At 39.5% G+C, this 13,314-nt stretch overlaps 1 protein-coding gene across 2 annotated transcripts in view; it reads left to right on the top strand.

The window, feature by feature from the left end:
• Nucleotides 1-12,899, top strand: part of SLC44A5 (solute carrier family 44 member 5) — a 174,309-nt gene extending 161,410 nt beyond the window's left edge. For both annotated transcript variants that reach the window (XM_081193759.1, XM_081193760.1), the window contains exons 20-22: nucleotides 1,497-1,585; nucleotides 3,653-3,737; nucleotides 6,053-12,899. In XM_081193759.1, coding sequence (XP_081049885.1) covers nucleotides 1,497-1,585; nucleotides 3,653-3,737; nucleotides 6,053-6,165 — 287 coding nt within the window. In that variant the 3' untranslated portion in view covers nucleotides 6,166-12,899. The remainder of the gene's footprint in view (nucleotides 1-1,496; nucleotides 1,586-3,652; nucleotides 3,738-6,052) is intronic.
• Nucleotides 12,900-13,314: the final 415 nt, after the last annotated feature.

Below are 13,314 nucleotides of genomic sequence, written 5' to 3'. Positions count from 1 at the left end.
CCCAGAGGAGAGGAAATGGGAGGGGGTGAGGGGGGCCCTGGAGGGGAGGTGGATGTCAGGGAACTGCCATCGGAGGAACAGGTGGTGGAGGGGCTCAGGGAGGAAGAAAGAGACTCAACAGCTGAAGCAGGAACCAGCAGGGGGAGGAGTGGATCTCTGAGGGAATGCGAGCAGGAGGGAGGGCTCAGAGACGCTTCCAGCGAGAACAGTGGGGAGGTATCTGAGGCTCCCATAGGGAGACCCACGCCTCGCCGGAAACTGTCACGCCGTGAGTCCAGGAGACGCGTTTCCGTTAAGGAGCTTCTTTGCTGGAAGCGCTTCCGCAGACAGCCACTGTCAGACTCTACGAGTGACTAGAGCAGACATGTTTGAGGAGCTCTGTCACACACAGAGGTTTGTGGAGCCGCACAAACTCTGAGGGAGCACGATTTTATGCACAAGCAGCTAATCATCCCATTACAAATTGTTTGGATCGGAAACAGAAATCAGGTTTTTTTTTAACATCGCCCTTCTAAATCTTTCCACTCTGATCCAGCTGAGGGCTATCTATCTGATTGTGGGGGCAGACATCAGCAGATATATCCCTAAGTGGGTTGATAAGTATGCTTCAAAATGTCTGCTTGCTGTGCGATTCCTGGAGGGCTACAGCTTAGGCATTCTTGCTCTGTGCACTAACTGGAAAATAATGCTAATCATGCATAGAGAGCAGGGAATAGTGGGGTGGATTTAATCCCCACCAAATAGCGGATCAGTACTGTCCCGGGCTGCTTTACATGTACAGAATTTGGCTTAGGATCTGTGTATTTGTAATTAATGTGAATAGATTTAATAAAGTTTATTGTCCCAAAATATTCAATTTAAACATACTCTTAATTTCGGAATTTGAATTGATGATGTTCTGAAAGTTTGATTTTTCACTTCCTTGTTGATTTTGAACTCTTAATTCACTGGTACTCAACTTCATCTATAATGTGCTGTTTGCTGTTATTGCACATTATTTTAAAGCTGTAAAAGTAAATGAGATTTGTCTGGAAACGCAAACCATGAAATAGTGAAATTGATTAATGTTTTCCTTGTGCTTAAGGACAAATCCCTTGGGCTAATTAATTTACATGTCTTTCGCTTCCTACTTAGCACAGATGTTATCGGGAATTAATATCCCAATTTGTCATATAAAATGTTGAATCAGATATATGGAAATACACCGTAGTTGAATGGTTCTCCAAGACTAAAAGTAGTTGAGTTATTTTTTTTTAAAAAAAATCAAATTTGTGTTTCTTTTCTCTTTTTTTAAAATTGTACTTTTCATTGCACTGTCTTCTTCTTTACTTATAAAAGCCAGTTTGATTCATAACATGATATCATTGATTAAAATGTTCTGGTTGTGTGAATCACAGATAATTAATCTGAATACAGTTTTGTCCCAGTACAAATACTGGAAATAATTCAAGTCAGAGTCAGCTGCTTGAAAAATGTTATCTTTCCCCCTCTTATAGGTGTCCTAGCTTTCTTCTTCTTCACACACAGGATACCAATATTCACACAAGAAGCACCATCACTGAATTACTATTGGGTCCCACTCTTGGTAAGAACATTACTAAAGTTCTTAGAAACCAGGCCTGGCACCTAGCACCCACCACGGCATGGCAAATGTTAGGATCCATGGGTCTCGAACTCCCTCATTTCCTTTCCCCCTTCCTCTAACAGTGACATCCTTTGCATTTTGTCTGTGGTTGGGCTTTTTCTATTCATCTTAGGGCTTCACACCAATAAGAAGAAGCAAAGGGCAGAACAGATAAGTCCAGAACAAATACACAGTTATATTAGTGCTTCGCAGAAGATATAAGTGGCACAGTCCATGCTCACCAGATACATGGCAGGGAAGAGGAGAGGTCAGGGATCAACATCATAGAACAGGAGGCTTCAAGGTTGGGATGGGGGGGTCATCAAGCACCAAAGGAGCTTGCATTAGTGAGATACAGAGTCCCATTGCTTGGGATGGTTTATTATATATCACATCTAATTGTCTACTTAGGCAGGAAAGACTTGAAATCCAATGAGTTTGCAAGAGCGCTGCAGATCCACAATTAAAGCCATGGTCAGGCATTCTCCTGAACATGTGGGAATAGGGCAGTAGGACCTCGAGGCAAACCCTGCCCTCAGTATTCCTGTAAGTTCTGGTACTTCTTGCTGGTTTTTTAATGCATGTTAATTGAAGAAACTCTTCCCCAAACTGGGAACCCTGATAAGTCTGGGTTCCTGCTTGCAGGGAGATTTATAAAAGCACATTAAAACTCCCTTCAGGCCTTTGCATTAATCACAGGAAGATCTGAAAAGCAGCTTGCAAGCCATGGACATTGCAGGCATTGCCTTCCCCCATGGTTTAAACCTTTGTCTGTTCAGAAAATTGCCTGAACATAGCTCTTTTCTTCTCATAGTTTAAAGTAAGGAATGCTTGTTTTTTCTATTTATTCAGACAATTGCAATAATCTCTAAGCAACATACAGAAATTCAATACAACGGGTTTTTTTTAAAATCCCCAAATTATAAAACCAGAAATCAGAATGCCTGCTGGAGTTTTATTTGTTTATTTAAGTTTTCAGTAGATGTCTGACCTAAACTGGAAGGGAATTTGATAAAATTGGGTCCCTCGGGCTCCTGTGAATACAAGCAGTGCAAACACCTCACTGATCAAGGCAAGGACTTAAGGGATCAGGAGGTACCTGACATATCCTGCAGCCTAACTTCTTAAGGGGCATGTAAATTAATATAATGAGCACTCACACTTTACATTGTGGGTGCCCTTTGCAGGATTGCGTGTTGTGCTACAATTCCCAGGAAGCTTACTGGCAAATGGGCTAGCTTGCCTCTCAGTGTTAATTTTTGGAGGTTCACACCCAGCCTCAGTAATCAAGTTTCTTGCTGGGAGGTGGGGCCAGCCCCATTTATAAATAGGGGTTGGAGCCGACAATAGTCAGGCAGTCAGCTCTGGAGATTCACCCTCCCTACCCTCCCGTTGTTTAATGTTTCTTGTTTGCAGGTTAACTTTTTCTTCCTGTTTAGCGGCTGCTGCTACAATCTTTGACTGGTTGCTGTTGAAGGACCAGGAAGAAATTTTCCTGCATTGGCAGGTTTTGTCTTCCTTGTAGCAATTCGTCACAACTTTGGCGGTTATGGCCTTGGGTGGAATCCTTTCTTCCCTATTTGGTGGGGGGGGCGTGAAGTGGCGACTCACTCCCCTGCAGTGGCGATTCCAGGGTCCCCCTCTTAAAGGGGTTATATATATGGGTGTCACTGGCCATACACTGAAAGGTTGTCAGTGAACTACTCTGCATGCAGGGATATGAGCTGGGCTGCCTGCTACACTTACGTCTCACCGAGCACCCCCATATCCCATTTACCCTGATGAGTCCCAGTTTCCCCCGGCTGGGGGGCTGGGAGGGCTACACGCCCAAGGCCTAAGCCAAGGTCTTCCTACATTTGGAAGTTTAATAAAGTTGTGGCCTAATTTTAATTCCATATAACATTGTCAGAGTCTTTATTCCTTCCTTGTGATCCCTGGGAGCTGGGGCTGTCGCCACCTGGTCACGCAATATTATTTAATTCCCATATGATAATGTATAATCAACATGTTTCTTCCTCCTTTTTTCAGACGGTCATTATAGGCTCTTACCTAGTTGCACATGGTTTCTTCAGTGTCTATGCAATGTGTGTTGACACACTTTTCCTCTGCTTTTGTAAGTAATTGGCTCTTTGTTGTTTACTTTCCTCTTTTTGATAATGCTAAGATAAAGAATATGTAGTAGGAAGCCATTGTTGTTTCTCTCATTGTGCTGTTTGATCCATTGCAATCTTCACTACAAAAAAGAATATGAATTACAGCAATATCAGATGTGGCTTCATTAGTTCAGTCAGTAAAATAGACCAGCTAGTCTTCAGAGACTGTTTCATAATAAGTACTAACATGTTGCTTCTGGGTGCTCTGTAGTTTCATCATGTCCAGTGTGTTTCACTTAGATGAATGCTGTGTCACCCCGCTTATAACAGCCTTGCAATTTTTGAAGGCACAAGAATGTTGTATTAATTTAAAATAATGTAAAATTGTATTCCCCCTACAGGGGCTGAAGGTTTAATATACATTGACATGACAAACATATATCAGCCCTTATTCACATGTTAATCGGAGCTAGGTATTAGCCACATAACATATTTTCAGTATCAAGACTCTTGTAATGCCATGATAGATAGGATGGATAGATAGATAGATAGATAGATAGATAGATAGATAGATAGATAGATAGATAGATATGTACGTACCTTGGAACACATGTAAAGGGCTTATCATTACCACTATAATCAGCCCATAAACACCTGGAATTCACAATATTATTTGAATAAGCGAAAACCTGCCTTCTATCCAGTTATCATTTTATTTTCTATGCACTCCTGATTTTCTGTTCCTCTGTGATATTGATCTCCAATATAGAGATCTTTTCTCCCCCACTCCGCTTTCTGATCACCTCCTGAGCAAAGGACCCGGCTATCTTGAGGCTGCAATCTATAATTGGAAGCTGATTGCCACCGCCATTTGCATGCACTTTGGCTTTTTCTGCCATTTCAGTGTGTGCGAGTATTCTTGTGAAAGTTCTAGCACTTGTCTAAACTGTGATTCACTGTCTTTCGAAAATTGCTTCAAAAATTGGTTGGAGCAGGAGATGGTGATCTACAATCTTGGTGTGCATTCATAAAACTGATTTATTATGTTGGAATGCACAGGAAAAAGTCAACTTGAGTTGTTGACTTCCAACAACTAATTTGTTATGAATAGTTGGGTGGATGGGATGTTGTTCATCCTCAAAAACAAGTTTGTTGCCATTATTCAAATTTAAAAATAAGGCTTTGGCAAGCGAGCTTGGAGAGGATAACTCTCCACCCAATGTATCCCACATAGTGAAATAAAGGATCAGATTCTGAAGTTGTCAGCTGAATTTGTGAAACTTTATGGTGAATTAAATTTCTCGAAGAACACAGGCATAGGCATCCCAGTTGTTGAGTGAAATCTCTATAACTGCATAGCACTATAATATATTTTTTATGACTTGGCAGTTTATAAACATTCTTACAATACAATTTAACAGCAATGCATCTGAAAACTGCACTTCTTAAACTAAAAATAGTGTTCTTCCAAGTTAAATCAATTTATTATTGGACTCCCCCCCCCTGCCCCCCCCCCAAAATGCAATTGTGGGATGAAATTCGGACCCTTGGATTAGTGCAATCCTTTTCCAAATGTGCTTTCTGAGAACAGGCCACTAGGAAGCTTTTCTGTGCAAGCCCTACCGACATGAATGACGTGGGTGTCATAATGTGTAAAGGAATGCAGTGATGACCACGGGGCCTGTGAAAGAGGCTTTAATGCAGCCTTTGCCAACCTGGTGCTTTTCAGGTGTTTTGGACTACAACTCCCATCAGCCTCCGCTAACACTGCAGGCACAAGCTTGGCGAAAGCTGCCCTTATAATATATATGTGTGTCCTCTATTTTGCTGAGCAACTCTCTAAAGATATCAGCAGAGTCTGACCTCTTGTGGCAAAAATAAAAAGCAGAATAAGAAAGAGCCAGAAATAATGATACAGATTTTTCACATGGGATGCAATATTCTTGGGAAGAAAGTACTGTTATTACAAGGTGGTCAAGACCCCCCCAAGTATGAGATTCATAAGAAAACAGGCCCTTCAGTAGAAAATCCAGCTTTACTACCAAGCACAGAATAATCACTTTTAATATGTTGCATGTGCAGAAGTGTTAAACGCAATGTTGCTCAACATTGGTTGTGGTCTACCTTCTGTTTATATTAAAAGGTGGGTATTAGCATTTTCGTGGCACCCTGCGACAGCACCAGCAACACTAAAATTCAGTTCTCTTGTAACAAGTTTTCTAATGTTGTTTCTTTTCCTCCCTCTGAATCTCTGTCTCTTTCTCTCTCATTTTCATTTGTGTTTGACTGCATGGCTGCTTGCTGCTTTGGCTCCTTTTGATCACTTCGCATTCAGGTGAAGACTTGGAAAGGAATGATGGATCTACAGCAAAACCCTACTACATGTCAGCTAGTCTACACCGAATTTTGGGGAAGAAGGAACTGAGTCCTAAGAAGTTAATGGGATAATTTTTTTTGTTTTTTTTTAAATGTGAAAATGGCAACAGTGTCAGTTTTAAGATAAAATAAGCAGGATCCATATTATTTAGGCTAAAGAATTTTTTTTTAAAGTATAAATGATGCTTGTGGTTAATGAATGATTTGTGTTTGCTTTGTACTATCTAAAAATGAGCAAATGGGCAACATTTAAAACCATTATTTAACAGCTGTGAAACAAGGCCACATCATAGTTTTTATAGAGTGCCTATGGAAAAGTGTAAATGTGAAGCTTTTTTAATATTTAGCTCTTAGTGTTTAATAACTTTTCTAACTCAAGATTTTGCTGTTTGAAATGACAGCCATTTTGATACATTTTTTATAGGTGTATATTTGTAAAGGATATTCAGGCAATTTTTGAAAGCACTACAGTGATTCCTAATTAGCCATAAACAGATAAAGACTAGTAACCAGCAGGTGGTCCTAAATTTGTAATTATGGTGCTATGGCTGTATTTTTACTGTACATGCTGGTTGACAGCAACTTAAACTGTGATTAAATTGTATTGATGGTTCCCTATGACGAAGAGCAAATTGCTATGTCAGTCTCCCCCACTACAGATGTCACATGCAAGGAGGGGGGGGGGGAGAGAGATAGATTAGCATCATACTGAGTCATCTTCAAGAATGCAATGAAAGATTGTTTGAATTGCCTAGAACGAGAGTCATATTATTAAGGATAAACTGTTTTAAAAGGGTCTTGTGCCAGAGATAACATTTTAGGGATAAAATCTAGGCCAAGCAATAGCCTTTTCCATCTGATGCAATATTAAATCTGTGGTGTAATTTTTTTTAAAAAAATGATTAGTGGCACTGCTTAAGTGTGCCATGGTTTCGTCCTGTGTTGTGTAAAGATTTAGCTCTTTCGGAAATACAGTAGGCCCACAGATTACATGAGGGTTGTGTTATACATAGTCAAAACCCATTAAGTTCAATGATGGGTGGGATTGCCAAAGTATTTTTGCCATGGAACTCGACCCGCTCTTCCCCTTTTAGGTTTTTTAAAAACTTCTTTTTACCGTTCGCGTAAAGCTGAATGCACACAAGTTAAATGTGCGTAAGTTGCAGCCTTACCTTAATCAGAAAATGAAATCCAACTTGGTACTGTTTTTTCCCCTGTGGAGAAAGCCCTCCTGGACTAGCTAAAAGCCCCAATTGAAGGTTTTGGGTTTTGTGGGGGGGGTTTTGCTTTGCAGCCATCTTGACTGCTGCTAAGTGGAAGGAGAAATAGAATGAGATAAGTGTGGCTTAAGTTGCTTTGAGCCCCTGTATTTATATAAACATCCAATTATTTTTCATATGAGGGAAGAAATATGTGTCATGCTAATGAGCATCCTGGCCAATCACTGATTAAAGCAAGAACTACATCTGAGTGTCGTTTGAGAAAACACCAGTGATTGAACATCAGCTCAGTATTCCACATAATAAAGTACAGTTTTGTAATATTGAAAGTGCAGAAACATTGTAGTTCCCATCAACTATGGAAGGCAAGTGACTATATTGCTCCATAGACACAGTGGGAAAGTACTAACTGTGCAAAGATGAGAAACAGATATTGGAACACAGAACTCTTGGAGGTCTAATCTGTGTTGTTATATGTTCTTATTGGTGGAAACTGAGTGAAGAAACTAAACCTCAGAAAATTGAGAGGCTTCATCATGTTTATAGCCTTCGGTTAAGGACTTACTTTAAGGTAACTTCCTTTATTCACCCCTAAACTATATAATAATTGCAGGATTTGGCTGAATTACAGTAATGTAATTTCTGCTTTTCTGCTTGTTTTGTTCCAGGGTCATAAGAGGCTTCTGAAATTAGTGTAGCATGTTGTGTTGGTTGTTTTTTAAATACAATATTATTTTGTGCTCTCTAACCCCCTTCAACATAATAGCCCTCCATCATTAAGGCAGGAATGACTGGCTATATTTATGGAAAGCATTCAATGAAAATTCATGCACACAATGACTAGTTATTTGTGGAACAGTGACCTGTTTCTTCTGCAAGTAATTGAGCATGTCTTGAGCTGACAAGCTTAAAACTGGAGTTTTCCCAAATTCACTCAGGTGAACAGTTTGAACTCCACATAGCCATTTCATTTCAATGACAGACAGGTGTCAACCACCACTCCTTGGCTTATTACAGTGAATCTTGTTACTAAAAGAGGAACCCGTCAATGTTTAATATGGCCTGGAGACGTTTCTTTAACCCCCCTGTAATTTTACCTGCAAGTAAAGACTTGTATCAAGGTGAATATATTTTGGATTAGGATGCTTAAATCCTAGATAACTAGACAACTGGAATACATTCAATTAATTTACTATGCACTCAACTATGTGCACACTTTCCAAGGCATGTGATCTATTTTCATTCCAGATGAATGTAGGCATGGGGTTAGATCCAGGGGGAAGTCAGATAAAGGGTGATGGTAGTAGAAACTGGCTTTCCCGCCCACTCCTCAACCCAGGAACTCCACCCATCCTCCTAAAAGCCTCTTGAGTGTCAGTGGACCTTGCTGAATGGGGTGGGCTATAAGGAGAAACAGGGACTCCTTGAAAGCCATTTCACAAGCAAAGCATCCACCTGTGGGAGGTGCCTCAACTTGATTTTCAGAGATCTCCTCCATGCTGCAGCCCACCCCATTCACCAGGGTCTTCCTTTAGGAATGATGGAGGAGGAGGAGAAAGAAATGTCAGCTTCTGCCAGCTCCCGCTCTGCAGGCTGGTCCAACTAATAATATGTACTGTAGTTCCTAAGTCTCAGATGCAATAGGAAGTGGGAAACAGGTATATTCTTGAAATATTGATCATTAGCATACTATCAATGTCATCCATTACTGGATGACCAAAATATAATGTCCCAAATACTGCTATAAGTTAATAAGCAATTGGTTATTGTTAGCAACTGGAGGTCCTGGAAGCAAATGTGTGTTGCCATCAAAAGATGTTTTATCGAGACACTAGGGAAGCCCTGAGATCAGCATCTCTGTGCAAATTGGGGATGAGCATGAATATGCATTGGCAGAAGGCTGCTTATGCAAAAAACATCCATTGTGCTAAATCAGGCCAATAGTGTACTTACTCTGGTCTTACTGCTTTATCTCAATCAATTAGGCAAGACACTAGTCTGATTTTCAAGTTTGACATACCAGGATATATTTCAGTTCAGTATGCCTAAAGTTGTGTCCAAGATCTTAAGATGCAACCCGAGTTACAGCTTTAATCTGGAAGCTTTGTAAGCTGCACCTCCACAAATGTTTGATACGTGTCCGAAGTGTCACATGTTTTTGAGGGGAACATCCTAGAGCCATTTTATCAATTAAGCAACTAAGAAAACTGTGAAAATGCAAAGCAATAGCACTGAAATTTGGCATTCATGCATTCATCTGAAGTATCTGCTAAATTGTTGCAAAGAGAAAACTTGGTATACAAAATTCCTGAATATCTTTCTCGGAAATGAATGTGCAAACTAGGGAATAATTTATTTTTTGAAAGATAAATACTTTTGAACTTGATTGATGTGTTTCTTAATCCTTGGGCCAAATCCTGCTGTTTATTATAATGTCAGTTTTATGCATAACGTGCTTTAACATAAAAGCTAAAGCTTGATTAAAATGCACTTCCTCGCTTTTGAGTATTGGGCAAATCATTTCGAGGTGAGATGATTAAATTTTTTAAAAGGCTTTGATCCTGCACCCATTCATGTCAAAGGAAGGCAAATGTCTCATTGACTGAACTGGTGCAGCATCTGGCCGACGCAATGAAAAAGGGCTGATTACGTTATTGCACCAGCGTTTACAGTATAGTAAACGCCAAACCATCCAGTATAGAAAATACACTGAGGATTTTGCTGTTGTGCACGAAAAAGGTCAGCAGGTGGCAGAATTGCTTTTGTATTACATTGGTTTGATTGTTTGCTCTTTGACATTCTTCCTCCTAGTGGAAGATTTAGAAAGTCATGATGGCTCTGCTGAAAGACCTTATTACATGAGTAAATCTCTGCTGAAGATTCTGAACAAGCAGAACATGCAAACCAAGAGACAATAGGAAATGCCCAGTGTCCTAAACCACGCAATCATGTTTCGTTTGATGCATTGTTTCTTCGATACAGTATTGATTGTCAGCTATCATTTGCGCATGTTTTATACCAAAGCTATTGTAGATGTGAAGCCATCAAAAGTTTGTAACGGCATTGTGTGTGTGTGGTTTTTTTTTGTTTGTTTGTTTTTAATTCCAACAACAAAAACCATGGGAGCATTTTTTTATACTGAGATTTTTAAAATTATTTTTATTCTCTCCCCCCCCACCCCCATTTTGCCTTTAATTCTTGTGGCTTGGGTATTTGAAATGAAAGATTGTTAAAATGTCTGGCTGCTTTTTCTGTTTTGTTTTTTTTAAAAAAGAAAATATGTGAAAATATGTTTTACTGTTGCGGATTTTGCTCTGAGCGAGTGAAGAGATTTCTTAAAAAGTGAAAAGGTCCTTTTGCATTTAGGTGGTCATGGAATACATTGATGTCTCTTGATTGCATTTAGAGCCTCGCCAGTCTCCTAGCCTGTACAGCTGTGTGCTCTATGACAAAGTGCCTTACTGGCTAATAATATTAACTAGCTTATGTTTTGAAGTTTACAAGCGCCATTTGAAACACAGAGCTACTAACTGCTTGATGAAATAAACAAAACTGTCTTTCAGCTTACTTGAAATGTATTGATACGAATCTGTTCCTTTGCCCCTGTGTGAAATATTTGCAGTATCTACATTTTCCTACTATCATCTCCAAAAAAAAAATTAAAACAGTAGAGAGTGGTATTTTTTAGAGAATTGCTTAGGGACATTTGGGTTTCTAATGCTTAGCTTTATCTGTGTCGAATGTATGCTGCAAGAAACCTTTAAGCAGGGCCTAGCTTACAGAACTCTCTTTTTAGAGGAACTATCCGTGTATATGTTTGGTGCATGGGACCCTGGTGCACTGGTTCCATGCATCCATTCCTCATACTCAGCCTGTGCTAACCTTCAGCTTCGACAGGTGATGTGGTCCCCATGTAGGAAACATATGCAAAATTTTGAACAATGTGGGACCCCCTCCTCCAGAACTTCCCACTCTCTCAGTTTAAAGATGTTTGAGACTAGGGTTGCTAACTGTCCTTTGTACCTGTGCCTTTTTAACAGTAGCCTGGCTATGGCTTGTTGGAATGATCAGATGATGATTTCTCTCTCTCCATACTGTTAAATGCTTCAGCTGTTAATTCCTGCATATTGAGCTGCTGTTAAAAACACAACTCCAGAGATTACCTGAAAAGCTGCCAAACTGATGTGGAGCAACCCTAAGTACCTAATGTAGGTTTACATATTCCTGGAGTTAATGGGGAATTAATTTTTTTCTTCTTCTTCTTGCTGGCCTTGTGTTTGCAGAATATTTCTTTTCTGATTCTAGTGGTGGTGAAATAACCACTCTGCAATTTCCACAATTAACATTATGCTGTCAATGGCATATGGCATAAATCCTGACAGAGCTGCTTCTTAAACAGATGTGGTATGTATGTCCCTTTGGGCATGGAAATGCCTTTCCCCCCTCACAATAATAGCTACAGTTAATAACAACTGTAGCATATAAGCCCTCCTAACAGTGAGATAACAGTGGCATGCCAACCATAGCTATGGTGCAAAAAGTGCTTGTGTATCTTAGGCCCAAGGGGAGAGAGTAGACAACTTAGGGTGTAAATATTGAAATTCTTTGTCCAAATTAGTCACTTCCGTAACTCCCTATACTATTTGTTCAACAGTAAAGGAGGGGAGGAAGCTTTCAGGACTGCAGCTTCACAACACCCCAACCTTAAATGCATTTGCTTGTCTGTAAGTTCCATTGATTTCAAGTAAGTGTGTCTACAGTCGGAGAGTTTAAATACTGGACCAGATATAAAATTGGCTTTATCAAAGTAAGAGAAATGGGACCAGGGTTTAATTTTTAGAGCTTCTCTTACAGGGACTCACACCTTCATAGAAGGTGGTTAGCTAGTCAGGGCTGTACCACACACCTGTGTCAATTCTTTAAAGAACTACACCCCTACTCTATTTAAATTAGAAGAAATGGGAATGAAAAGATGCATACTACACTTGTGTAAAGTGTTTATTGCTTTGTTGACTAGTGTGAAATGGATGCTTTGTTTTTAGACTCTTGCTAAGATGTTATTTTATAAAACGACTCTTAATTTTATAACTTTTGATACTGAATTATTGCTTCCCTTGTAAAATGTTGGTAATTTGCACTTCACAGTATTAAAACTTAAGAACATAATGGCTTCTTCAGTTTTTGAAATGTATGGCTAATGGTACTAATATTGATCATTCATGCAGTCTGTTTGTTTGTAAAAAAAAAAGGGCCTATCAGCATCAGAAATATGTATTCATAAATTGCATGGTGGCAAATTAAAGACCTTGTTGTCAGTTTCCCCTGTGATCACATTTCTACTTTAAATGTGATTTTAGAGACTGTCTGTTTTTCTCCCTTTTTTGTTTTTTGTGCCAGAACCAAATTAATATGAGCACACGGCCACCTGAGCTCTAAAATCTTTTTGCTTCTGCTGTGCAGAAATATTAGGGACATATTGTTGAAAATATCTTTTCAGAACTAAAATGTTTAATATTTAACACAATTTGTTGTTCCTTATTGTTTTACAGCTCTTGAGGTTCTAATAAAGATTTAGATAAAGAAAAAGCACTCTTCTGTTTTTGTTCCTTCTTAGGTGGCGAAGAGTCATAGCTTAGTAGGAGAGCAGGCAAAAGTAGTCGATTGCCAGGTTCAATCCCTGACATCTTTAGGTAGACCTGGGAGAGAACCCTGACTCAAAACTATAGAAAGCTGCTGCCAGTCAGCATAGACGATCCTGAACTACATAGACCAATGACTTGACTCTGTATAAGGCAGCTTCCTCTGTTTCTATGCACCATAATTTTGAAAGGGTTCTCATTGTGTTACTGTTGTGCATAACCCCATTCTCATCACTTCACTGAAGCACAGAAGGATAGTTTTTGATATTCATGTACTCAAAAGTATAAGCAAGTATTAGGGCAAAACATTCCTAATTTCACATATACATTAATGTGGTCCAAACTAGCAGTGAATAACCAGG

Source organism: Podarcis bocagei, assembly GCF_964188305.1.
Source record: "Podarcis bocagei genome assembly, chromosome: 5".
Classification (NCBI taxonomy): Eukaryota; Metazoa; Chordata; class Lepidosauria; order Squamata; family Lacertidae; genus Podarcis; species Podarcis bocagei.
The sequence above is the reverse complement of the archived record's forward strand: the minus strand, read 5'-3'. Positions and strand labels throughout refer to the sequence as shown.